Raw genomic sequence first — 24,667 nt, 5'->3', positions numbered from 1 at the left:
CAGAACAAAATCCCTGTCTTTTTGAAGCCAATATCCCAGTGGGGGAAATGGGCCATAAAAAAATGTGCGCTGAGTCAGGCGGTATTAAGTGCTTTGCAGAAAAATAAAGTAGAACAAGAGGGAGAGAGTGCCAGGGCAGGGTGAGGTTACCATTGTATAGACGTAACCAGGGAAGTCCCCACTGTTGAGAAGAAAGAACCATGTGGTCATCTGGAGGGAGCACATCCCAGGGAGAAGGAACAGTGGCGCAAAGGCCCTGAGGCTGGAGCCCACTTCCTTTGGTTGCAGAATACAGTAGAGTCTGGAGTGGAATGAGCAAGAGGGGAGGATAGCAGAAGATAAGGGCAGAGAGATAGCAGGGGTAAGGGGTGGGGGATCGCATGTAGCCTTGCGGATCATTCTGAGGGCACTGGGTTTTTTTCCTACACAAGGTGGAAAGCACTGGGGCTCTGTCCACAGTTGATGATAGGAGGGAAGGGGCTGAAAGACTGGTGTGGCAGTCCAGGGCAGAGATGATGACAATTGGACATAGTGGCTGTATGGAGCTGGCTAAGAGGAAACCAAGCCCAGAAGTACTTTGGAGGTGGAGCCAATAGGGTTTGCTGATAGATGGGATTTGAAATGCGAAAGAACAGGAGGCCTCAAGGTGACTCCCAGGTTTTTGGCCTAAGCAATGCAGCAAAATAGAGTTACAGTTTATTGAGATGGAGAAGACTGTGGGAAGAGCAGGTCTGAGGGTAGAAGTAATCAGTTCTCCTGTGGGCATGTTGCAGTGGAGAGGCCTGTTATTCATCTATGTAGCAGTGTAGGAATGGTATGAGATAAAAGAGTCAGGAGGTTAGGGAAAAGAGATCCTGGCTGGGGATACAGATGTGGATGTCACCAGGATAGAGATGGGATTTCAAGCATGAAACTGGAGGAGATCCCCTGAGAAGCAAGTAGATGGAAGCTGCAAATGGTGCTTAAGCATAGGAGAGGTGAGGAGCAGGCACTAAAGGAGTCTGAGAAGGACCAGCGAGGGAGGCAGGAGGAGGCCAAGAGCGAATGTCTGAGAATCTCAGCAGAAAGAGGAGTGATCAGCTCTGTGAAAAGGGGAGAAGGCAAGCACCTACCCCAAGTGAGAATCATAACAAGCCTTAGAACAGGCTGGGTGCAGTGATTAGTGCCTGTAATCTCAGCACTTTGGGAGGCCAAAGCAGGAGGATCCCTTGAGTCCAGGAGTTTGAGGTTACAGTGAGCTATGATTGTACCACGGCACTCCAGCCTGGGCAATGGAGCGAGACCCTGTCTCTAAAAAAATAAAAATAAAAGTCTTAGAGCCTGGCAAACAATGAACATCATTGTTCTTATCACGTGGCTGCCACCCCAAGCTTCCAGCAGCCTGGTTCAAAGCTGAATCCCATGGAATTTGAGAAGTTGGAGGCCCTGGTTGCAACTTGGAATATCCCTCACTTAGTACCTTTCTATGTGTAGGAATTGTTTGCACAGTCTCATTCAGACTCTTTAGCCCAGCCCACCTTGTGACCAGGAGCAGGTGTCAGGGAAGCTGACTTGAATATTAGTCGTTCTTATCTCAGTCCAGGGTGCAAGCCCTGGTGGTGACCTGGTGCAGCAAAGATGACCTCTTGCGGGCAGGGGCCAGGCCAGGAGGCCTTTTCTTATTATAAATGTGTTTTTTATTATATTTCAATTTATCTTGAGAACCAGGTGAATTATGCAGAATAGATACCTGTATATGTGAATTATGCACTCCAGAGGAGGAGGTGTAGTGGGAACAAACAGACCTGAGTCAGGCAGTCAGACTCTCCCTCAGCTGATGGGGCAAGGCATGGAGCCTCTCAGTGCCTCTGCTCGTTGGCAAGGGAGATGGTAATGACTAGTGCACTTTGCAAAGTTGCTGTAAAGATTAGAGACCATATATAAAAAGCCCATTGGCATAATGTCTGGCTCCTTGTAGATGTTCAGTAAGTTGTAGTTAATAATATATATTAAATGTAATATAAAATCATATATAAATAATTCCAACAAGGGGAGCAGCTAGCTCTTTGACATGTGGAGGGAGTATCTGGTAATGTGCAATGTGTAGACTCCCACCTGTTGTGATTCTCTTGTGATGAACGGTGCCCTGAACAGAAGGAGCAGGAGGTATAAGCGCTCTTGGGCAGGAAAGGGGGCATGTCCAGGAAATGGGCGTGCCTCATGTTCCCACATTTCACACCAAATAATCTGAAGCTGCCCCAAAGAAGTCTCTGCAGGAGGGGCTTGATAGTTACCTCATTCTCCCAATGCTGGTCACTGTGACCTATTTTCAAGTACATTGTTTGCTCTCAGGCACTCAAAAAAAGGAGCTACCTTTGCCTGGTCTATTTCTGACTCATATTGTCCTTCAGTTAAATGGTTTGGTTCAAAGGATTCCTGCAAAGTCTGCCTGTTAAAGTAGAATTTGCCATTTTCCAAGCACTCCATGCTGTTAGCCATTCCTGGGCCTTTGTGCCAGGCCATCTGATCCAAAGGCCTGTTTTTAGCTCGTGCAGCTGGAGGGCAGGGGTGGTGCTTGACCCCGTCCTCCTCCCGAACCCAGATTGGCGGTTGCTTCCTCTAGGACCCCGGTCGAGATGACCATTCGTGTGGTCCCCTTGGGTGTCCACCGTGCCTCGACTGTTTCACAGCCCTCGACAGCTTTGACACTCTGTTACAGCCACTGTCTCCACGGCCAGGGCAGGAAAAGGGAGCTTCTTATAGCCCTGTCCCCATTCCCACACCATGCCTGCCCCGTAAACATGGAGCAGGGAAGGCAACGGAGTCCTGCTCTGGAGAGACGTGTGGCTTCTCACTTCAGGTGACGGGAAAGGGAAGCAGAGAGGCAGATAATCCCACAGGGTGGCACAGGCCAAATCACTCTGACGGCATTTTGAATGGCATTTGGGTATTTTTAGCTGTCTTCCTTTAGGCCGTTAGGTGAGAGCTTTCCTTTCCTGGACATATACTTCGGTGGCTTCTCCAGGAGTAGGAGCCAAGGTGTGTCCTGAGGAGCCAACAGAAACTGCCCAGGGGTTAGCATTTCATTGTGGATAATCCACAGGAGACCACAGGGAGTTAACTGTGATTATGAGAGCTGAGTTTTCCGATTTAGACATTATCACTTGGGAATTGCAGCTAAGGGGGAAGGAAGAAATCTTAGACAATTAAATTAAACTCGTATTGTCTTAAATTGTGTTGATGTCGTTTTTCTTAGCCCTACTTCCCATATGTGCTGTGTGGCTTCTTAAAATTTATTAAAGCTTTTCTTGTGGTGGGAAGTGTGTGTGCATAGCATTTCTGAGTGTGCATAGCATTTCTGAGTGTGCATAGCATTTCTGAGTGTGCATAGCATTTCTGAATATTTTAACTCTTTTTTGCCTACAGTAAAGATGTTTTTACCACCAATCAATTTAAGACTTTTCCCACTTGATAATTTCTTTTGTTCTAGAAACAAGACACTGGCCAGGTTCTTCTGGATATGACGTACAACCACCTGGGTGTGACTGAAAAGGAATATTTTGGTTTACAGCATGATGACGACTCCGTGGACTCTCCTGTAAGTGCCATTTTAAAAAAATGTGCTGAACTCCTGCACGGTTTGCTTTTATATTTTACGTTTTCTTGTCCAACAGAGATGGCTGGAAGCAAGCAAACCCATCAGGAAGCAGTTAAAAGGTTGGTGTGATCTTTTCATTTCAGTTGAACATTAGGTGTTAGTGTATCACAGTCTGTTTCTCCCCTCCAATCATCAGTTCCTGTGACATCTGGTACCTGGAGTTCTAGGCGTCCGGAGTCATGAGTGAGGTGACGTCTCCCTGTCTGACTTGTGAGTCAGCAGAGATGCTTCCAGATCAGCCTTCTAGGATCCACCCCAGCTATGGGAAAGAAGGGGAAAGGTGAGAGTAGGCAGCTCAGAGCAAGGGAACCCACATTTTTGTATACAAGGAAGGAGAATGAAGGAGGATGGCCTTTCTTAGTCCGCTGTGAGAGTCAGGGTGGAAAAGGGAGACAGAGAGATAGACAAACACAAACACCTCATACTTTCCAACAGCATAGTTGCATTCATGGAAAACCGAGCCATAGGTAGGTAATGTCACCAATACAAAAGTCTTCCAAACTACCGCTTATCTCTTAGAAGTGGATCCCAATGCTGCAGTTCACTCCTAGTTGGGTGGCCAGTCAGGCCACACCATAGCCCACTCTCTGCCCTGATCTGCTCTGAGCCTGATGTTCCAGCATTGCCAGCATTGTTCCCCTTTATGCCACTCATGCCCCAGACAAACCTGGCTGATCTGCAGGGCCTCCCAGTGCCTTCCCTCAGTCTGTTTTATCTGCTGGAAATGCTTTTCCCTCCCACTTCCCTCGTGAAATCCTGCCTTTCTTCAAGGCTGCTCAGATCTCATTTCCTCTCCTAGAAACTGTGGGTGGCTCCCTCGACATTCTATTAGATTTACCATCTCCCATGTTGGGGCTCTGAACGCTCTTGTCCTCATCTTTGTTAATTGCCTTTACTTCTGTCTCAGAACTGGCAAGTTCCTTGAGGTTAGGACCCTTGTTGTATTTCTCTCTGCATCCCCAAGGTGCCCAACTCAAAAAAAGTGGCCAGTGCATGGCAGAGTGGAGAAGGGCAGGTGGATTTGTGCACACAGATATGCATCACAGGATGCCCCCCAACACACACACACACCTGCTTCAGCACTCAGGGAGGAAGGAGTAGACACAGTGGCCTTCACTCCCATGTCACTGCTGCCCCCACAGGGAGCCAGATTCTCAAAGTTCTTCCCTCCCATGAGCTGCGTCCTCCTCATTCAGAAGTACCCATGGGAGCCTCAGGGCAACTTACAGACAAATACCTGCCCCATCCAAGTCCCCAGGAATGAGTCCACACAAGGCATGAATAGGTACTGTCATTCATTCTCTCATTCATGCTTTCAGTGAACATATCCTGAGCTCAGACTGTGGCAAGGTGCGGGGCTAAGCCCTGGGAATCCAGTCCAGATCAAATTTGGACTATCCCCTCAAGGCCCACAGCCAAGTCTGCAGACAGCCCAGAGGGTTCGACATTCTATGATGGTAGTAAGCACACGATAGAGGACAGCCAGAAAGACAAAGAGGCTAGGCCTGCAGCACAGAGATGACAAGTTTTAGAAGAGGGGAAAGGGAGGTGAACAAGCATCCCAAGGCAGCAGGAGGACATTGTTCTCCCCTGATGTGCATATTGTTATAGCGCCATCCACTGGTACTTAGACATGTGGACAGGTGTACTTGGGCACACACCCATGAGGGATTCTTTGAACACATGCTACAGATAAAGAAAGAAAGCACTAAAGATCAGGGAGGGTAGAGTTCAGGATGAACTAAGGTAGAGGAGGAGATCTAGCAGGTTAGTGAGAAGGACTTGAGTTGCAGAGAGCAAGAAAGTGCTCAGTGCCTAGATAGGGCTGGCGGATATTTACTGAGCCATGATGGTGAAATTGACATGAAGAAGCTCTCGGGATCTTAGCAGCACGATCTGATCTCCTGTTGCTGTATCTATGAGAAGAAATGGACTAATTTTATCCACACAAGCGAATTGACTCTGGATGTTGATGTATAAAGCCGTATTTAAATATGTTCATTGTCTGATTTACTAGTATACTAACTTAATATACTTTGCATTAAAAGCATGAGATATTTTGTAGTTTAAAAATGAGTTTGAAATGTGGTAGAGCAGAATCAAAGATCTCAGTACTCTAATTCTGGTTTTGTCACCAGCTGTGTGACCTAAGGCAAGTCACCTCTCTAAGTCTTTGGCTTATCTGTAAAATGGGGCTACCAGTAGCAGCCTAGCCCACTCATAGTCATGGTGGTGTCAAAATGCAGGAATGTACATGAAAATGCTTGAAACGTATAAATGGCTACACAAATGCAGGCTATTATTTCTTTGTAAATTTTGCATAATAATGCTGATTTAAGGATTTTTAAAATTCCTAATACAGATAACGGAGTGCAGTGTTTAAACACAGCCCTAAGATAAACATGTGATAGGAAGTAGATGATAACTCAGTCTGTGCTGATGTTGCATAAATATTTTGCTTTTTGAAGACGTGGAGATTTCTGAAACAATCAACTAACTTACGTACTCCATATTTGAAATTAGCCCTTTTATAATGGAAAAAGCTATGGTTGAGTGAAAAAATGCGTCACTTATGGAAGAGAAGCAACTTACATACATTGACTTTGTCAAAGGGAAAATTTAATTTGTTTTTGAAAAATGTTGTAGGAGGTTTCCCCTGTACCCTGCATTTTCGAGTAAGATTTTTTATACCTGATCCCAACACACTGCAGCAAGAACAAACCAGGTAACAACATTTTTTTAAAGTTTTCTATTTAGTGTATAAAAATGAGTAACCACTAAAAATGTACTCTTCATTTTATTACTATGGCCAAATAACTTCATTTGGGTGTAACTGCACCAACAATGATGATCCAAGTAAAAATCTGGGGTGCACATACTGACATTTTAATCAGCTAATGAGTTTTCAGTCTTGGGCCTGCTTCTCTTATCTCCTGATTTGGTGCCATTCCCAGCATACTCCCATCTGCCACCTCCTACCTCTCCCACCTCCTTCCACCTCCCTGGCCTCTCCTGCCTGCTGAACACTCTGTGCTCAAAGGACGAAAAGTCATTTTCTACCAATGTAGGCAGGATGTAGAAGACAAATTTGTAAAATAGTCATCCACAGGTCAAACAGCGTGATGTCTCTGAAGAGCTAAAATTGAGGCTCTTGAAGATAACAAGACATCTCTTGTTATAAGAATTTCCTTTCTTTTTTTTTTGTTTTGAGACAGAGTCTCTCTCTCAGTTGCCCTGGCTGGAGTGCAGTGGTGCGATCTTGGCTCACTGCAACCTCTGCCTCCCAGGTTCAAGCGATCCTTCCACCTCAGCCTCCCAAGTAGCCAGGATTACAGGCAGGTACTACCATGCCTGGCTAATTTTTTTTTTTTTTTTTTTTTTTAATTTTTGTGGAGATGGAGTTTCACCATGTTGGCCAGGCTGGTCTCAAACTCCTGACCTCAAGGGATCTGCCTGCCTCAGCCTCCCAAAGTGCTGGGATTATAGGCATGAGCCACCAGGCCAGCTTTGTTATAAGAATTTTCTATCAGATCCCCAGTTTGCAAGAGGTAGAAAGGAGAGCAGGCTGGATTCAGCTTGTCTTCTCAGTGAATCAGCAAGTGCAGGAAATATGTGAACCAGATAAGGGAAAGAGGGCTGTGATAGGAGTTGTTTACGCCTCAGGGCTTGGAGTCTCTCCCGACCCTGGGCTGGTACGTGGGTTTTTCTGGGTGTGGGGGACAGAGTATTTGGAATGGAGGAGGAGAGTGTCACACAAGAAAATTGTTGCTGTTTTAACACAGACTGCACAAACAAACTTTCCCTCCCCTGTGGCAATGTTAAGCCCTTTTATTATTGATCCATTTATTTTTCTTAGGGAGGGAAGCTATTTCACCAGAAAAAAAGCAATAGATGCTTTATTGAATCCTGTTCTACATTCATCGTGGCCAAAAGACATAATCAAGGAGGCAGCATTAACTCAGGCACAGAGTGCTGTCTTCTTTATTTTTTTTAGTAGTAATTACATCACATTTTAACTTGTAATACATTGAAAGGCCAAATATTAATCTGTTACTGTATTTTGCCTTCTTTGTGCACCTCCTCCCTCTACTATAGCAGACATTGGGAATTTGACTGTATTTTTTATTATATTACATTTTAAGCCAGTGTCCAAGGTGTCTGGTATGACACATCAGGTGACCACACAGAAGCACGTCCTGTCCTCTGAGTTTTCTCCATACCAGCTCTTTATGCTGATAAACTGGGGATGGGATAGAAACACTCAGCCCAGCAGGTTACTTCATAAGCTGACGGACACAGAGCTGGTGATGGAATCTATAAGAATGTGTTTGAAATGACCCTACCAAAGTTTCCTCAGGCCGGTGCTAAATAACACGCTCTGGGTCAGGCATGGTGGCTCACACCTGTGAGCTTCTCAGCACTTCAGGAACCCAAGGCAGGAGGATCACTTGAGGCCAGGAGTTTGAAACCAGCCTGGGCCACATAGCGAGACCCTGCCTCTACAAAAAATAAAATTTGACAAAGTTGTCAGGTGTGGTGGTGCATGTCTCAGTGTCTCAGGAGGCTAACTAGGAGGATCGCTTGAGCCCAGAAGTTCAAGGCTGCAGTGAGCCATGATCAAACCATGTACTCCAGCCCAAGTGATCGACTGAGACCCTGTTGCAAAAAAAAAGAAAACCTCTGTTGAAGGGATGTGTTAAAAACAACATGAATAATACATGTGTGTTTACATGTATATGTGTCTTTTATATATATTATATATAATGTGTGTGATTATATATGTACATGTGTATGTGTGTGTGGTTCTAACCAGTGGGGTTTTTTAAAAATCACAACTCCATAGTAAAAAAATATTTTGTTTCAGAATACAGTACACATATATAAATTACTGAAGAAAACGTTTTATAAAACTATAGTAAGTACCAAGTACTCTGAAGTTTTCTATTCTGTTTTATTTCCCTTTTTTTTTTTTTTTTTTTTTTGAGACAAAGTCTCGCTCTGTTGCCAGGCTGGAGTGGTGTGCTCTCAGCTCACTGTAACCTCTGCCTCCCGGGTTCAAGCGATTTTCCTGCCTCAGCCTCCCCAGTAGCTAGGACTACAGCCATGAGCCACCAAGCCCAGCTATTTTTTGTATTTTTAGTAGAGATGGGGTTTCGAGGTGATGGCCAGGATGGTCTCAATCTCTTGACCTCGTGATCTGCCCACCTCGGCTTCCCAAAGTGCTGGGATTACAGGCGTGAGCCACCGTGCCTGGCCTTACTTCCTTTTTTTTAAAAAAAAAATGCCAACTGTGAGCCATTAAATTGATTGTACGACCAACTGGGAGGTTCCAACCCCAAGTCTGGACGGCACTGCCTAAACTAGTGATTGCCACCTGTCTCCTGCCTCCTCATAACACTAGAGCCCCAGGTTTGTGGCATCCACTGGGCACATTAGAGCCCTCCAGAGGCCGAACTTGAGGGAGAGGATTCCTACGGCCAGCGCAGCCCAGGAGTTTGTCTACAGGGCCCATCCCGGCCATTGGCCATCCACTTGCATACCCTGTGAAAGAGAAGCCTACTTCTCTGGAAGCTGACAAAATCTTCCTGCTGAGCCTTCCTGTCTTTTGAGGAACATCTGTGGAAATGTAGGGCATTCATGATGGAGAGAAGCCTTGGGCACAAATGAAGGCTGCCTTCAGGTCTCCAAAGAGTAGTCATGGGAGAAGGGGAACTAGATGTGCAGGGTCATAGAATTGTGGCCAGTGGGTGGAGGCTACAGGGAGGCAGATTTTAGTGCACAATGAGGAATAAACAGTGTGTGTGTCTCTTCTAAAAATCACTGGTTCATAACCGGCACCCCCCATCCCCACCTTCCATCTTAAGAAGGGTGGTATCCCATTGTGGAGTAGAATGTAACTATGACCTTCTGGGATTTCGGCACCAGATTTCTCTTAATGCAACAGGAGCCATGGTGGGAGCCACCCCCATAACTCTTACAGAGCTGGTGGGCCACCAGCGCTGCCAGATATATATATATATTTTTGAAACAGGGTCTTACTATGTTGCCCAGACTGGCCTCAAACTCCTGGGCTCAAAGGATCTTCCCTCAGCCTCCTGAGTAGCTAGGATTATAGGCACACACCACCACGCCCAGCTGCCAGATCGTCTTATCTTGGACCAGGCTTCTACCATTAATTCATATGCTTAAAAAAAAAAAAAAAACTTAAAAGATTTTACCTGTATTCCTGGCACGTAATATCTTACCCCAGCTTTGTAGTTCCTGTTTAAGGAAATTCCCTCTGAAGGAAATTTTAGCTCTCAAAAGTCAAAGAAGGTGTATAGAGGTGGTATCTGTTCGTTTTTGTTTGTTAGGGATCTAGGCAGAGAGGTCATTACATTTTTCTGAAGTTGAGGTCATGGGTAGGGTACCCACAAGAGAGGTCATTACATTTCTGAAGTTAGGCATCCCAAGCATCTCTTCTAAAGAACTATCCTGTATTCTAATTGTTAAATAAATGTCTTCTTCATTGTGAGCCTCCACAGCTGCTATTTCTGATAAATTTAGATCATTCTTTGCAAAATTTTATATTCTGGCAATCTCAAAACTAGGCTCCTTCAAGATTCCTAGGAAGTCTCCCAAACTTGGGTCGGGTTCCACTATTCTGGTTTCTTTGTGTATGATGCCACGGGGTTGACTCAGAAACTTTGCTCAATATATGACAAGGCAGCATTTGGTGAGTGGTGATCTCCACGTTTATCATCTCATTTATATCCCTAGGAAGACATACTGATTAGCTGAGCTTGTCAGTGAAAGCCCAGATTCACCATTGGTTTATCTATAACTCTCCTTTCTCTTTTTTTCTCTCAGTAGCACTGTAGGAGGAGAGAACACTTAATTCTGGTTGAATGTCAGCTTGGATAAACATAGAAACAAACTAGAAAGAAATGATGTTCTCCTAGGTGGAAAAGATGGAGATTCCAATACCAAATAGGTGTGAATCAGCAAATGTATGTTACACTGTCTCTCAAGGCCAGGTGTTCAATACATTGTGGGTAGTTAGTTATAATCAGAGTAATAATATCAGAGTTACGACATGGATCCTAAGCTTTTTAGCCATTAAACATATAAGAAATTTGTAGCATAGTGAGTTTTTTAAATAACATGATCATCCAGGTTAAAATAAGACACACTGACCTCACATATCCTATCTGAGCTTCGATTTTGCCATCTGTAAAAATGGAGATAGCAGTACCTACCTTACAGAGTTATGAGGCTGAGATAAGAGGGAAAGTTACAAAGTGGTACCAGGTACACAGCCCAGAACTGTGCACATAGAAGGCTTTAATACTGTTTGAAGCATTCCCATCTCAAGCCAGTTCCCTGACCTTTATAAATTTGAAGGAATAATGAAACTGATTTGTTTAAATTGTCAAAATTATTTCTCTCCTGCCCCTGTGCGCTTCTGCCCTGTCTATATTAGATTTCAAGAGATTTCCCTTTTGTCATCTTGGCCAGACACTGGAATGTCTATCCTGTTTGAATGGGGGTTTATAAAAGAATGGGAGCTAGTGGCCAAGTGTCACATGTATGCCGCATCCCTAAATAGAAGTCTCCCTAGGGCGCTTCCTGACCTGCGCAATGCTGCCGACGGCCTCCTTTCCCCGCTCCCCAGGCAGAGGAGCAAATCACAGGCCGAGGGGCCTGCCACGACTTGCGCACAAAACAGGTCTGGAGTTTGGAAGTTACATTTGCTGGTTGCCCAGAGATGAGTGCAGAATTCAGCTTGGAGGTCTTGGAAACTTCTAGTTGACTGATGTTTATGCTTTTGCTGATGCACCCACAGTTCCTGGGACACAGGAGAATGCTCAGCTGGGGGTCTGTACCCCAGCCAAGGAGGTGTCTTCCCAGACTCCCCTCCTTTTAGCAACTTCATGCAGATGGAGCTTGGGTGGATGGATCCCGGCACGGTGTTCAGAACAGTGGCCCTGCCGGTGTGTGGGCACTGCCTGTGCAGAGCACCTGTGGTTTCTGGTCCTCGAGGGCAGGGGCGCTCACTGACAGCGGAACCCACAGTACCAGCCCATCTTTGGTGGGCTGTTTCCACCCCATTCATCCCTGCTCAGCTCTTCATAGGACAGCCTGTGCTGGCAGAAAATTGCCCCCACCAGTCAAGACGTAGGGTATCAACATGAGCCATGAGTAATGACAGGGCAGCTTCGCAGAGCGTAAGGTAGCACCTGATACCTTGGACCAAAACCGTATTTTTATGTATCTTTCACATGTACAGCTCTTGTCTTTGACTCATCAAACTTTCTTTTTTTTTTTTTTTTTTTTTTTTGCTTATTTCAGTTTGAGTATGAATTAATGAAAACAATTGTTTCATAGGCACTTGTATTTCTTACAACTGAAGATGGATATTTGTGAAGGAAGGTAATGAGAATTTTACATTTTTCTTTTCCTGTTAGGCTAGCAAAATTCCTGGTTTTAATCTAATGAGTGTTTATTTCTGGTAACAATATCAAATCTAAACAGAGTGGATGTGGAAAGCATCCTGTACAGCATTAGGCTTTGGACATCTGTTTTTATTATACCTCAGTCTTGGCTTAGAGAGGCTAAGGATTGATAACTTTGTTTCATGTTATTTCGGTTTTATTACAAAGGATGCAGCTATGTTTCTGGTAAAGACCTGAGAAATTTTAAAGGGAGGAGGAGACCCAGAATGTACAATGGGCTTCATTCAGGAAGGCAGATCGGGCCTAATTTAGGTCTACTTCTGAGCCCCTTGGTACCCACAGATGACTCATTTTCTCTCTGGGAAGCTTTTTGCTCATCTGCCTATCATTCAGTGCTTCTTGTGTTACCAAGACCATCTCAGTGACTAGAAGGGAGAGGAAATTCCAAGCCAGCGGTCCCTGAGCTACCTCGTTTTCTTGACTTAGGGAAGAAACTGCAGCAGGTAAACTGGTGGGAAGAGCACAGCTTATTCCCAATCTCTTCACCGCGCCCCCAACCCCTGTGAGTTTAGCCCTGGGGAGGAGGGTCTTCAGAGGCTAGCAGCGTGCTGTACCGTGAGGGAGTTGGAGTCTCACTGGGGAAATGAGACCATATCCCATGAAACAATTAGGAAACAATTAGAACCAATATGGGCAGTGGAGACCACAGTTGTCATAAGACTTCAGGAGCCCCTGCTGGTGTGAGCTAGAAAAGTCTTTGTAGATTGCTGGGATGAGCCAGAATTGGGTTGGGTAGAGAAGCGAGGAGGTGGATTTCCCTGGGCAGTGAGAAGACACCCCACCCCCGACAGCCCCACTTGGAAACCACATGCTGAGAGCTTACAGGAGAATAGAGAGGGCTGTTCGTGTCCTATGTAGGCGGGCATCTTACATCTAGCAGGCAGAAGAGAACTGTTGAAGGTTTTTAAGCAGGACGGATGTGGCCATATCCACAAAGATAGTATCAGTGTGCACAAGGGAAGACTGAAAGAGGCCAGGGGTGTTTCAGGCTGGATGGAAGGGAATGGACAGCCTTCAAGGAAGCTGTTTTAGCATCCAGGCCAGAGACCTGGGGGCATGGCAGTGAAGTTTGTGGGGAGAGGAGGTGGAAAGATAGAAACAAGAGACACCTTGAGGAAAGGATTTCCAGAGCCTGTTGACTGTTGAGCAGTCATAGAATTATAGAATTCTCATCACTTAGCTCATCCTCCCATTCAAGGTAGGAATGATTCACTTCCCCAGCACAATCTGCAGGTCTTTGGCCTTCTGCTTGATCACCCCCAGTGAGGGGGAGCTCACCCTTTCATGAGGCAGCATTTTTACATTTTAGGGTAACTTGAGGTTGAAATTACCAACCCCTCTCCTGGGTCCACGCTGTCCTTAGCAGCTGTGGAAGCCCATTCTGTCCTTCTCTTCTGCACACACAGTCTTTTCCACCGAAAGTTTGCAGTCCCCTTTTATGAGACAGGCACTGAACTGTGCTGGCCAAATAAGGTCAGGGCTTTGCCTCCTCAGGAGCTTTTAGTCTAACTCTCCAAATACTGGAAATGGGTTGTCTTCAGTTTTTCTTCTCCAAACAAAATGCCCCTTGTTATCTCCATGTGAGTCAGGGCAAATCTGTTGAGGCCCACATCCTGGCTTAGATGTCTGGCCCTTGTCAGGTCCTTACCACCTCTCTGAGGAGAGGGTCTCTGCTACCGAACGCTTCTCCGATGTGGATCAGGCTATTTGTAACTGTGGGTCTTTTGACAGGCCCAGTGGAACATACTGAGCACTTTTCCTAAGTGTCAAGTTGTCCCGACTTGTTTGAGCTGTCCATGGTAGCCGGCACTCAAGGTATCATCTCCTTCTTTCCAAGATGGTTGATCTCGTCCAAGCCCTTCACTCAGCAGGTGGAGACCCCGAAGCCCAGAGTGAAGGAAAGGGATGTGTTTAGGACACGCAGCCGAGTTGAGAGCAGAACAGAGGCTTCTGGTGTTCCCTAGTATGTATTTGGAACACCATTCTTTGGAAATGTTTTTCTTTCTGACTTCTTCATAGGATTGCTTCTTCCGTCTAGAGGGAACCTCCTCTGCCTCTTTTCTAAGTTGTTCCTCAAATCCTATTTACCTGCTCTTTCTCCAGCAAGGACACTGGCTTAGATTTAATCGAACCCCATCTTGTTAGGAGAGCAAAGAGCTGATACTCATCCTGTTTCTGCCTGTCCTACCCACGGGCTCTCTAGATCTCCAGATGAACAAACAGATGGTGAGATCCCTTGACCGCATCTGTAACCTTGGGGAGATTATTTGCAAGTCCCAGCAGGAACACAGCGTCACTTGAGGAACGATGGGGGCCCCTCAGATAGGGAAAGTCGTCTTCGTATGCAGCTGCAGAACCAGCACACAGCACAGTGGACAGGAAGTGGAACCCCTGGAGGGCCACATTATCAGAAAGGAGGAGTGATTCCCATCTTGGGTACTTCATGGGCTGCCATTGAAACTGTGTTCTCCACTTCCCACTGGGTTGCTTGGAAGAATGTTTTTAAAGTCTCGCGGGCTCCCAGTGTTGCTGTTAAAGATTCCTCCGTTTAACAGAGATCTCCCCACCCTGCAAGCCCTCTCCTAACCTGTTCTGCCCAGCAGTGACCCCTGCTCCAGGTCTGCTGGTGAGCTCCTGGGTAGGCCGTGGAGTCTGCAGTTGAATGCAGAAAAGAAAAGGAAGCAATCAGAGGATTCAAAATATGCCTAAGACAGAGGTAGAGTCATTGGCAGAAACAGGGCACCTGGAAAAGCAGTAAGTTTAAGAGGAAAGGAGAACAAGACCAACCCAAGTCCATGATTACTAGTGAATGGCACGAAGACTGAGAGACAGACAGATCACTGAACTCTGTAGATCTTCAGGAGGGTAAATAGATAAAGGAATCCGAAGTCATATAATTAGTTAATTTAATTAAGGAATTGCAGGTTTTAAAATTCAAAATACTTTTCTACTGGTCCCTCCTAAGAGGATGTTACTATTTTAGAAAGAGGGTAATCAAGAACCAAAGGGTCATTAGAACTTAGGAATTTAGTTAGAGAGCCCTATGATGAGTCTCCGGTCTTTACTAGAAAGATTTGAAGGCTGCCCATTGATCTCAGAGTATAATTTTTTCACTTTTTTTTTCCTCTTAGAGATACGAGCCTGACCCTTCTTGACCAGCCAAAGTGCTGGCCATCATTAGACCTTTAGCTTCATGGTATTTGTGATGGCTATTATTTTAAACATGCAAAGGTTTTATTTTAAAAATTTTTTAGTGTGTTACATTTACCTTTACTGTCCGAGATTGATTTGTCTCATAAAGTTGCATTTGTTACAATTCATGTTCTTTTGTAATGGTTGATCAAAGCAAAGAAAGACACATGCTGCTTACTACCCATGATCTGTGAATGTTTCAGGCTGTTGTTGGTTCTTGTGACTTCGCTAATATGTTTTTCTTCTGACAGGTTAACCTGCCCTCTTAACTCAGCAGTGGTTCTAGCGTCCTATGCCGTACAATGTAAGTCACAAAGGGAGCATTTCACGGATGGGCAGATTGTTCTGATCAGTGTATGGAGAAAGTCATTGGTTCCTCCTGCTTGACCAAGTCCCTCTTCCCCAGGAATCCTGCTGGACAGCATATCTCTGGCTGTCCAGATAGTCCTGCTTTTACCCAGACTGGCACTCTCCGGTATCATGGGGATGTTGGATTAAGGAAGGTGGTTAAGGCGAAAGGAGTGAATGAGCTGTGGTGTGAAGTTTTCTCCAAGGGAGCCCGTCAGACAGTAGACAGCTGTTGCACATTGCATTTTCCAGAACCTTTGCTCAGGCATTTGATCTGATCTTCATACAAATCCCAGTGGGACAAATACTTGTATCAGTCATCTCTTATACACATGGAAACCTAGACCCAGCTAGGTTAAGGAAGTTGCTAGAAGTCACCCCTGCTGCTTGTTTGGTGCTACTCTAAAACACTGCTGGGATCTTATGAATTTCTTTTTAGAGTTTCAATATAGCTAATGGATTGTATGTTGATCTATACCAGGGCTATTCAATAGAAATATCATGTGAGTCATATATGTAACTCTTAAGTTTTCTAGTACCCTCATTAAAAAGGGTAAAACAAAACAGGAGGTTTTTTATGTTTTATTTAATGCAATATATTCAAAATATTAGCATTCTACCTTAATGTAAAAAGTTATTAGCAAGATATTTTACATTCTTTTTTTTATACTAAGTCTTTGAAAATCAGTCTGGATTTTACACTGACAATACATCTCAGTTTGGACTAACCACATGTGGCTAGTGGCTACCATATTGGATAGAAAGTCCAAATGGAATTTTCTTCAAGGCTGGTTTAAACTGGAGTAGGAATCCGCTCGTTCAGTCAGCAAAACTTCATCAAGGGCATATTCCCTTCCACGTCCTGCATGTAGATGCTGGGTAGGCATAATGAAAAGAACCAGATGAGAGCAAAATGTCACTTGATAGTAGCAATACAGTTCATCAGCATAGTACTCAGGTAGAGCTGTTTGCAGCTCAAGACCTAAGAAATCTGTACCTTCCCATAAGCCCAAACCATCTTGGCCTGTTACCCTGTTGACCTACTGTGTGGTAGGCAGTTAAGGCAGCAAGATGGTCAGGTCTGAGAGCAGGCACTGGTTGAACTACACACTCTGCTCTGGTCTCAGAACGGGCAAAATAGCAAGAGGAGGCTGACCAGGACTGCTGAGGTGGCCCTAGGTCTGCCTACTTCCCTACCAGCAAAGAACAGAAGTGAGGGAGGTGAAGAGCAAGGTGGCTGGACCTGCAGCTTACCCACCCATCTACATGGAACCAGGAAGTGGAGGGCAGGGGACATCAAAGATGACCACCTGTGATCCTATTCACGAGTAAGACAAGACCCAGAGTTAGTCTCTCCATTGATCCTGCATCTCCTCTTCCCCTAGTGGGAAACTCAAGACAGGTGAATGGGCCTGGGTGGATTTGAACCTTCCCTTCTCCCTACAATATGCCTGGGACAGGCCTGGCCATGTCACATCCATATGGGAAGTGGCATGGTCACCAGTCAGCTTGTATTCTTAAGATCTCTAGACCTTGTGAACTGTGTCTCTGCCAGGCCAATCAGCTGAGGAGACTGAGCTTCCCCATATCTCAGAGCGAGTTTGGTGTTCACGGCCTGAGCTTCAGGTTTATGAGGCAGGAGCACTAACTAGAATATAGGCACATTCAATTTAAATCCTGGCATCCCTGGCCAGGTGTTGTGGCTCACGCATGTAATCCCAGTACTTTGGGAGGCTGAGACGGGAGGATCCCTTGAAACCCGGAGTTTGAGACCAGCCTGGGTATTATGGTAGGACCCTGTCTCTGTGAAAACTAAAGAATTAGCTGGGCATGGTGGCGTGCACTTGTAGTCCTCATACTTTCTAAGGCTGAGGCAGGAGGATCACTTAGTCCCAGGATGTTGAAACCAGCATGGGCAACACTGTGAAACCCCATCTCTACAAAAAATAGAAAAATTAGCTGGGTGTGGTGGTACAGTGCCTGTAGTCCCAGCTACCAGGGAGACTGAGGGAGGAGTATCTATTGAGCCCCAGAGGTTGAGGCTGCAGTGAGCCATAATCATGCCACTGCACTCCAGCCTTTGTGACAGAGTGAGACCCTATCTCAAAAAAAAAAAAAAAAAAAATTCTAATGTCTCTGGTAACCAGTTATGTGGGATTGCCTCTCCAAATCTTGGTTTTCTCACCTGTGAAATTGAGGTAACAAGTGGTTTAAGACAGCTCTCAATATGGCTACTTGGTTCAAATTAAGCAGAAATGTGAAGGTGATCTGTAACTAAAAATTCTTTATTATTGGACCATCCCTGGCCGAGTCATTGAGAATTGGACTGGAGCCATATATGTAGGTCTTGCCTTTTCTACTTGTACCTGCCTGACTTTGAGCTTCTCCAGACCTCAGTTTCATGACCTGACACATGAGGATAATAAGTGTCTCCTTCAATGGTTGTAGTGAAGATGAAATGAGTTACTGTATGTAAAACTATTAGAATAGTGCATGGCACATGGCAAGTGTTAGCTCTTACTGTATTTTCATTATCTGCCCAGAAGAAAGCTGTCAGGGAATTGCTTATTGTAAACAGTAAATTCTATTTAGAGTAAAATTTAAGAACCAAATAATTCTATGCCAGGCTTCAGTAGTCAGATTCCCTTCTGCAAAGAACCGATAGAATGGGGGCTAACGAAGTTGTGGGCACCTAAAAAGTACAAACTGGCTTCAGTAGAAATATTAACATTACTATCAAGCTAATAGAATCATGGCTTATCAGGCAAGCAGTTTTAAGTATAAGCTTTTATCCCTCCACCCTCAATAAATATATATATTGCAGAGCATACATTTCTTTAAGATTAATACTTGCACCAGGCATGGTGGTTCACACCTGTAATCTCAGCACTTTGGGAGGCTGAGGCAGGTGGATTGCTTGAGCCCAGGACTTTGAGACCAGCCTGGGCAACATGGTGAAACCGTGTCTCTACAAAATATACAAAAATTAGCCAGGTGTGGTGGTACACCCCTGTTGTTCAAGCTACTAGGGAGGCTGAGGGGAGAGGATTATTTGAGCCCTGGAGGTCGAGGCTGCAGTGAGCCATAATTGCACCACTGCACTCCAACCTGGGCAACAGAGCGAGACTCTGTCTCAAAAAAAATTAATTATTGTATATGAAATTACTGGATCAAAAGTTATGCCTACATTTTATGATATATTCTGCTAAATTCTTCCAAGAGAGGCATCTAATATAAAGTCCAGCACAGTGGTTTGCACCTGTAATCCCAGCTACTCAAGACACTGAGGTGGGAGGATTTCTTGAGCCCAGGAATTAGAGGCTGCAGTGAGCCACAATCGTGCCACTGCACGTCAGCCTGAGCAACAGAGCAACCCCATCTCTAAAAAAACAAAAAAAACAAAAAACCGTGATCTGCAGGTAAAGTACCCGAAAATACACAATGGTGAAAAATTGTTAATGGCCTGTCAAGGCTTTATGAGGCTCAAAGTATAAAGTATATTTTTTGGAAATTTATGTTTATTCCAGAATGTTCCCTGCACCTCTGCCACACAGAGGTCTGCACCAGCCTCAGGGTGCACAGATGGATAAAACACATTGCTCTCCCCAAGGAGTCTACAGCCTGTAGGGAGGCAGATGTGGATAATACTAGCGGTGGAGATGGCCACCAGGGATGCACTTCATCCTGCTTGGGGATGGGGGGAGAGCATCTGGGAAAACATCCTAGGAATGACCCCTGAGAACCGTCTCTAAGATCAGGTTGGAGTTGGATGAATAGCAGGTAAAAGACCTTCCCAGTACAACAGCTGGGCAGCTTGAAATGCTGTACGTTGGAACCTGGGATATACCCTCTCTGTGCTGCAAAACATAAAATACTGTCAACCAGAAGAAAGCATGGAACTTAAAAAGACAAGGTATTTCCCACATAAGCACTTCCTTTTTTGTTTGCTATAATTAACTTTTGTATGTGTTGCTTTCTTACAGATAGGAAAATGGATTACTTAGGAGTTTGGAGCATATAGTATAGTAAGTAGGTAAGAGTAGGGACAGTGGTCAGAGTCTAGCCTCCAAATTAGCAGCTGAGCAACTGTGACAGGCCCCTTTGAGTCTGTTTCCTTATCTGTTTAGTGAGGATAAAAAGCCTTGCCTATATGACAGGGTTATCATGAGTATCAAGTGGGATGATGTCATTGAAATCGATGTGAAACCGCCCTGTGTTTTGCATATGTTTGTTTATCACTGTTTAACTTTGTTTCCCCCTAGTGGTTAGCACAGAGCTTTGCACAGAGTAGCCGTTTAGGATTTAAAGGGAAAACCACCCCACAGGGAGGCTCATTGATTGTGTTCGAAGTTCAGAACGTTTGTCAGCAACTTGCCTAAAGAGAGAACCTTGCTGTTCATGTTTGCAGAATGATACCAGGGATGGGACTGTTAACTGGTATGATGGGTAACCTTATTGGGATCCAGGAGGATCTCCATCAGCCAATGAAACCAACCAAGTAAAGGTTCATAGGACTCCACCTTAAGACTCAGGAAAGTCATTTACAGCATTTGGTTGGCCTTTGGGGACATGACTGCTGTCATCAAATGACCAGCAGCAGCTCACAGGCCTGGTAGGCAGGCTGGTGGGGTGGTAGGATCTCTAACTGGGGTTCAGATCACCTGAGTTCTGATCTTGACCCTGTCCTAGAGATCTCTTTTCCTTTCCAGACCTCAATTTCTTCACTCTTAACATGAGGACTTTGAAGGAAGTGATTCTAATGCTTTCTAGCACTTTTCCTCATTGGGCATGCTGTGTCAGGGCATTTAAATGATTTCATGTGAACACACTATGTGCGCTTAACCCAGCACAAACTTACCAGCCACATAGCCTTGATGTTTCTTTCCACAACTTGGCCACATTTGACTGACCTTAACAGCCTCTGGTCTAACCTTGACCAAGTCTGCATGCATTGGTCACTTGGCTCTCTGCCCTTTTCCCCTTCCAGAATTGAACTTTGCATCAGCCTCTGTACAGATCAGTTCTGAGCACCCAAATTTCTGAGCACCTACTGTGTGCCATGCCTGATGCTGGGCCCTAAAGGTGAGTCTGACCCACTCCCAGCATTTGAGGCACAGTGTAGGAAGGAAACAGATCCCTTCGTTATGGTGTGGATCTCAAAGAGCAGCCCTGTGGTGTGAGGGCGGTTAGGTGAGCAAGGCTGAGTGAGACATAACCTTTGCATCTGCCCTTTTTTTTTTTTTTTTTTTGAAACAGAGTGTGGCTCTGTCGTCCAGGCTGGAATACAGTGGCGCAGTCTCGGTTCACTGCAACCTCCGCCTTCCGGGTTCAAGCGATTCTCATGCCTCAGCCTCCCAAGTAGCTGGGATTACAGGCATGCGTCACCATACCTGGCTGATTTTTGTATTTATATTACAGACGGGATTTCACCATGTTAGCTAGGCTGGTCTCAAACCCCTGACCGCCGGTGATCCACCCGCCTTGGCCTCCCAAAGTGCTAGGATTACAGGCATGAGCTACCGCGACCAGCCGCATTGCCCTTTCAACTTTGTGATGAAATTCACCCAAACAGCCGCCTGTCTCACCCACTTCCCTTTTGAGATTGGCTACAAAGTATCACCATATCTTTCCCATACTCTGCCCTTGTAGCAGAGAAGGAGTTATTTGATTTGGAAATCTTTGGTGTTGAATTGAGAATCCTCAGAAGCCTCCTGGCATTGCGGCCAGCTACAGGAAGGAATTCATTAAAATATTTGGAAAGATCAGGGCTAGTTTTTTTTTTTTTTTTAAAGATGAAGTAGAAGCTTTTGTTTGTTTGTTTGTCAAGACAATGGAATACGAGATCAGTTGCCCCATTAGAGCTAGAGATTATCTTCTGCTGTTTTTAGACAAATGGGAAAACTTTGTGGAGAAAGGAAATGGATGTCCTCAGGTCCCATAAGCCTGGTCCTTGGCTCTTCACCTGGTGCCAGCCTTTTTTCCAGTTTCCTCAATGTTCCAGACACCCAAATGGTTTGAGTCCTTGGGGTAGCCATGGACACTTGTACAGGTTGAGCACTGCACAACTCTCAAGAATGCCCATCACATCATAGGCATCAACAATTCAATTCACGTTGGCAGACAACAGTCAAGGGTCTCAAGGGAGCAGTACCATTTGGCCGAGGGGCTAGTCTCGAAGTCACCCTTCCTTTTCCCTCTGCACCTGCAGGTCCCTAATATGATTCCCCTGATAGCCCCAGAATCTCTCTTCATATCTTTTGACTCCCCTTAGAATGTGTCTTTCTCCCTAGGAACTTTGCTGTTGCCTGAGCCCTGACCATTCGTCCCCACTCACTCCCACCCCTTGTTCCTGTGGCCCCTGAGCATACCCTGGTCCCCTTTCTTCCACATCTCCCTGAATCCCAGGTGATGGGTCAGGATGCAGAGAGTGGTCAGGTCTGCATGGCCTCCCTTCTGCCTACACCCAGTTTTTAGAGCAGATTGGTCCAGTGTTATGGTAACCTTGGGGTATGGCAGAGAAAGCCTGCACCGGGCGTGGCATACGAATTGTGGCATTTTCTTTATGGGTTCTCTATCTAGTGACATGAGTGCAAACTGCTGTGCTGACCACAGTATATGGAAGAGGTATGGGATTAGAACAGGGCCTAGGTTCAAACACCATCTCCCAATTTTCTCCCTCTGTGTCCTTGGGAAGAATGAGAATTTGATTGGATCATGTGTAATAGTATCTTAGCCCATAGTGAAGGCTCAGATAAGTGTGGAGTCTGGAGCTAGTGAGAAGCTTCAGTTCGTGTGGTGCAGAACTTACCGGAAAAGTATTTCCAATTAATGTTATTCTGGTGATGCTGTAGATGCTTATAAATACAGACCATATTAAAAAGGCAAAACTAATTATGATTTTCCCCTTATTCTGTCTTGATAGCTCATTTTGGAGACTATAATTCTTCTGTACATCATCCAGGCTATCTTTCCGATAGTCAGTTTATACCCGATCAAAATGATGACTTTTTAACAAAAGTCGAATCTCTGCATGAGCAGCACAGGTGAGGGGGGCTGGGGTGGCCTACTTTGGGAACTTGGGTCGGGTATTTTCAGACATCATATCCCTTTGTGTTTGATGCAACCTCTTTCTTTTGTGCATGAATCCTCTTTCAAGATGTCGGGGGTTTTTGAACCTTTGAGCTGGTATGGTGGCAGATATATTTGGCATAACTAGCATTTCTGTAAAGTGTAAAATCCAGTAAGAGTTTAGGGTGATGGCTGCTGCATCCTTTTCAGGATGTCATTGAAATCAGTAAATTCCTGAAGGAAATGCCCATTTTGAAATCTGATTGCCCCACCAATGGACTGTACCAAGGTAAACCTCTTAGCAGTTTACCACATTTGATAAAACAAGCTGTTCCTTCAGGTCTTGTTAAACAGACAGACAGATAGACGTGCAGTGCTGACCAGTCTCCTGTGTTCAGTTTGTGAAAAGTGCTCTGCGTCCAAGTGAGGAGCATGAGTCTTCTGCAGTTGCCCCTGCATATTTGTTGCGAGCCTCAGCTCCAACACATATACCCAATTCTGGCTGCTCTTCCCCTTCCTCGTTTCACTTAAAGCTACAGCAGCAGCTGTTCAGTCCGGGTCAAATAAAGGCCACCCTGACCAAGAAGGCCAGCTCTCAAGGGGCTGCTTTCTTCTTGGGAAAGCCATAAAAACAAAGGCCAGGCAACCAAGCGTCCTTTTAAGAAAGCACTGCCAAACCTCTCTCCCAGAATTACTCCCAGGGCAGAAGTCAATGTCCTAAAATAGTACGGGGCCAGTGGCGTTTGAAAGTTTGAGGCCACTGCCAAAAGAAGAGATAAAGGCAGAGAGACCTAAAGATTCCCTACGAATTAGCAACTTGGAATAATTAGGGCAGGGATTCTGAAAGGTAACAGTCTTCTACTTCTGAATATTGAGAGCCCACTAAAGGAAGTGTTATTTAATTTAAAAACGAGACGGTTAGAGGGAGTCAAATTCAATGGATAAGAAGAAAAACTTGCTTTAGTAGAATTTAGTATTAGATTGCTTAAGATTGATAACATAAGGCATTTAAATAACCTTACAGAAATAGTATCAAATGTTCTAGATTTTTTAAAATTGGAGATAATGCCCTCTACTTATTGGATGAACTCTGCTTTTTGTCTTTTCTTCTGTAGTGGGCTAAAACAATCAGAAGCAGAATCCTGCTATATCAACATAGCGCGGACCCTCGACTTCTATGGAGTAGAACTGCACAGTGGTAGGGTATGTATTCTTGTTATGTCTTGGATCAAACATTATGTTTTTATTTTAATCTCTGAGACTTTGAAAACTTCTTTGATGAAACTATTTCTTTTTCATTGTAACAGGACTTTAAAAAAGATATTTGGAAGGTTTATTAAGTAATACTGAATTTTTTGTTGGTCATTTGTCCAATTGCTTTTTTTTAATGTTTGCTTTTGTACTTGAAGACTTTCCTTTTTAGAGATTAGGGGCTTAGAAACTGGTAATTTTTGTAAGACCATTTTATATTATGGTTTTAACAGGCAAAAAAATAGGTATAAATTCATTTTTCAAGTGACAGTTTAAGGGGCCAAGATTTCTACTTAATCTCAAGTGCTGCCCAAATTGGAGCTAGTTACTCAAATATGATATTTTTTTTTTTAAAGATTATGGTGGTTTGATTGTGAAAATCAATAAATATTTGAAATTAGTTGTGGCTGTTTTAACAGGATTTACTAACATCTGTCATCTGCCAAGCAATTTCTATGCACCAGTGGATTATTTCCTGCAGTAATACCATGAGTTCTGTGTATTATCATTAACCCCATTTTACAGATGGAGAAACTGATACTGAGGGACTTAACCGAGGTCACACAGCACACAAGTTGTAGCTTCAGCACATGACCCCTCACTGTCTAATTAGCATCTGACCTTTCAGCAGTGACATACGTTTTCTACCTGATTGGCCCATATCATATCCAAAAGG

At 44.7% G+C, this 24,667-nt stretch overlaps 1 protein-coding gene across 10 annotated transcripts in view; it reads left to right on the top strand.

The window, feature by feature from the left end:
- LOC105481051 (protein tyrosine phosphatase non-receptor type 3) overlaps nt 1-24,667 on the top strand; it is a 124,719-nt gene that overhangs the window by 38,493 nt on the left and 61,559 nt on the right. For 3 of the 10 annotated variants that reach the window (XM_071078135.1, XM_011740302.3, XM_011740301.3), the window contains exons 3-10: nt 3,470-3,577; nt 3,654-3,696; nt 6,284-6,362; nt 11,238-11,345; nt 12,005-12,049; nt 15,576-15,628; nt 22,595-22,715; nt 23,856-23,943. In XM_071078135.1, coding sequence (XP_070934236.1) covers nt 3,470-3,577; nt 3,654-3,696; nt 6,284-6,362; nt 11,238-11,345; nt 12,005-12,049; nt 15,576-15,628; nt 22,595-22,715; nt 23,856-23,943 — 645 coding nt within the window. Of the gene's footprint in view, nt 1-3,469; nt 3,578-3,653; nt 3,697-6,283; nt 6,363-11,237; nt 11,346-12,004; nt 12,050-15,575; nt 15,629-20,668; nt 20,755-22,594; nt 22,716-23,491; nt 23,588-23,855; nt 23,944-24,667 lie in introns of those variants that run through there. The other 7 variants (XM_071078137.1, XM_011740304.3, XM_071078136.1 and 4 more) reach the window with 6 other exon arrangements.

Source organism: Macaca nemestrina, chromosome 14 (assembly GCF_043159975.1).
Source record: "Macaca nemestrina isolate mMacNem1 chromosome 14, mMacNem.hap1, whole genome shotgun sequence".
NCBI lineage: Eukaryota > Metazoa > Chordata > Mammalia > Primates > Cercopithecidae > Macaca > Macaca nemestrina.
Note: the sequence above shows the minus strand (reverse complement) of the source record. Positions and strands in the feature narration are given on the sequence as shown.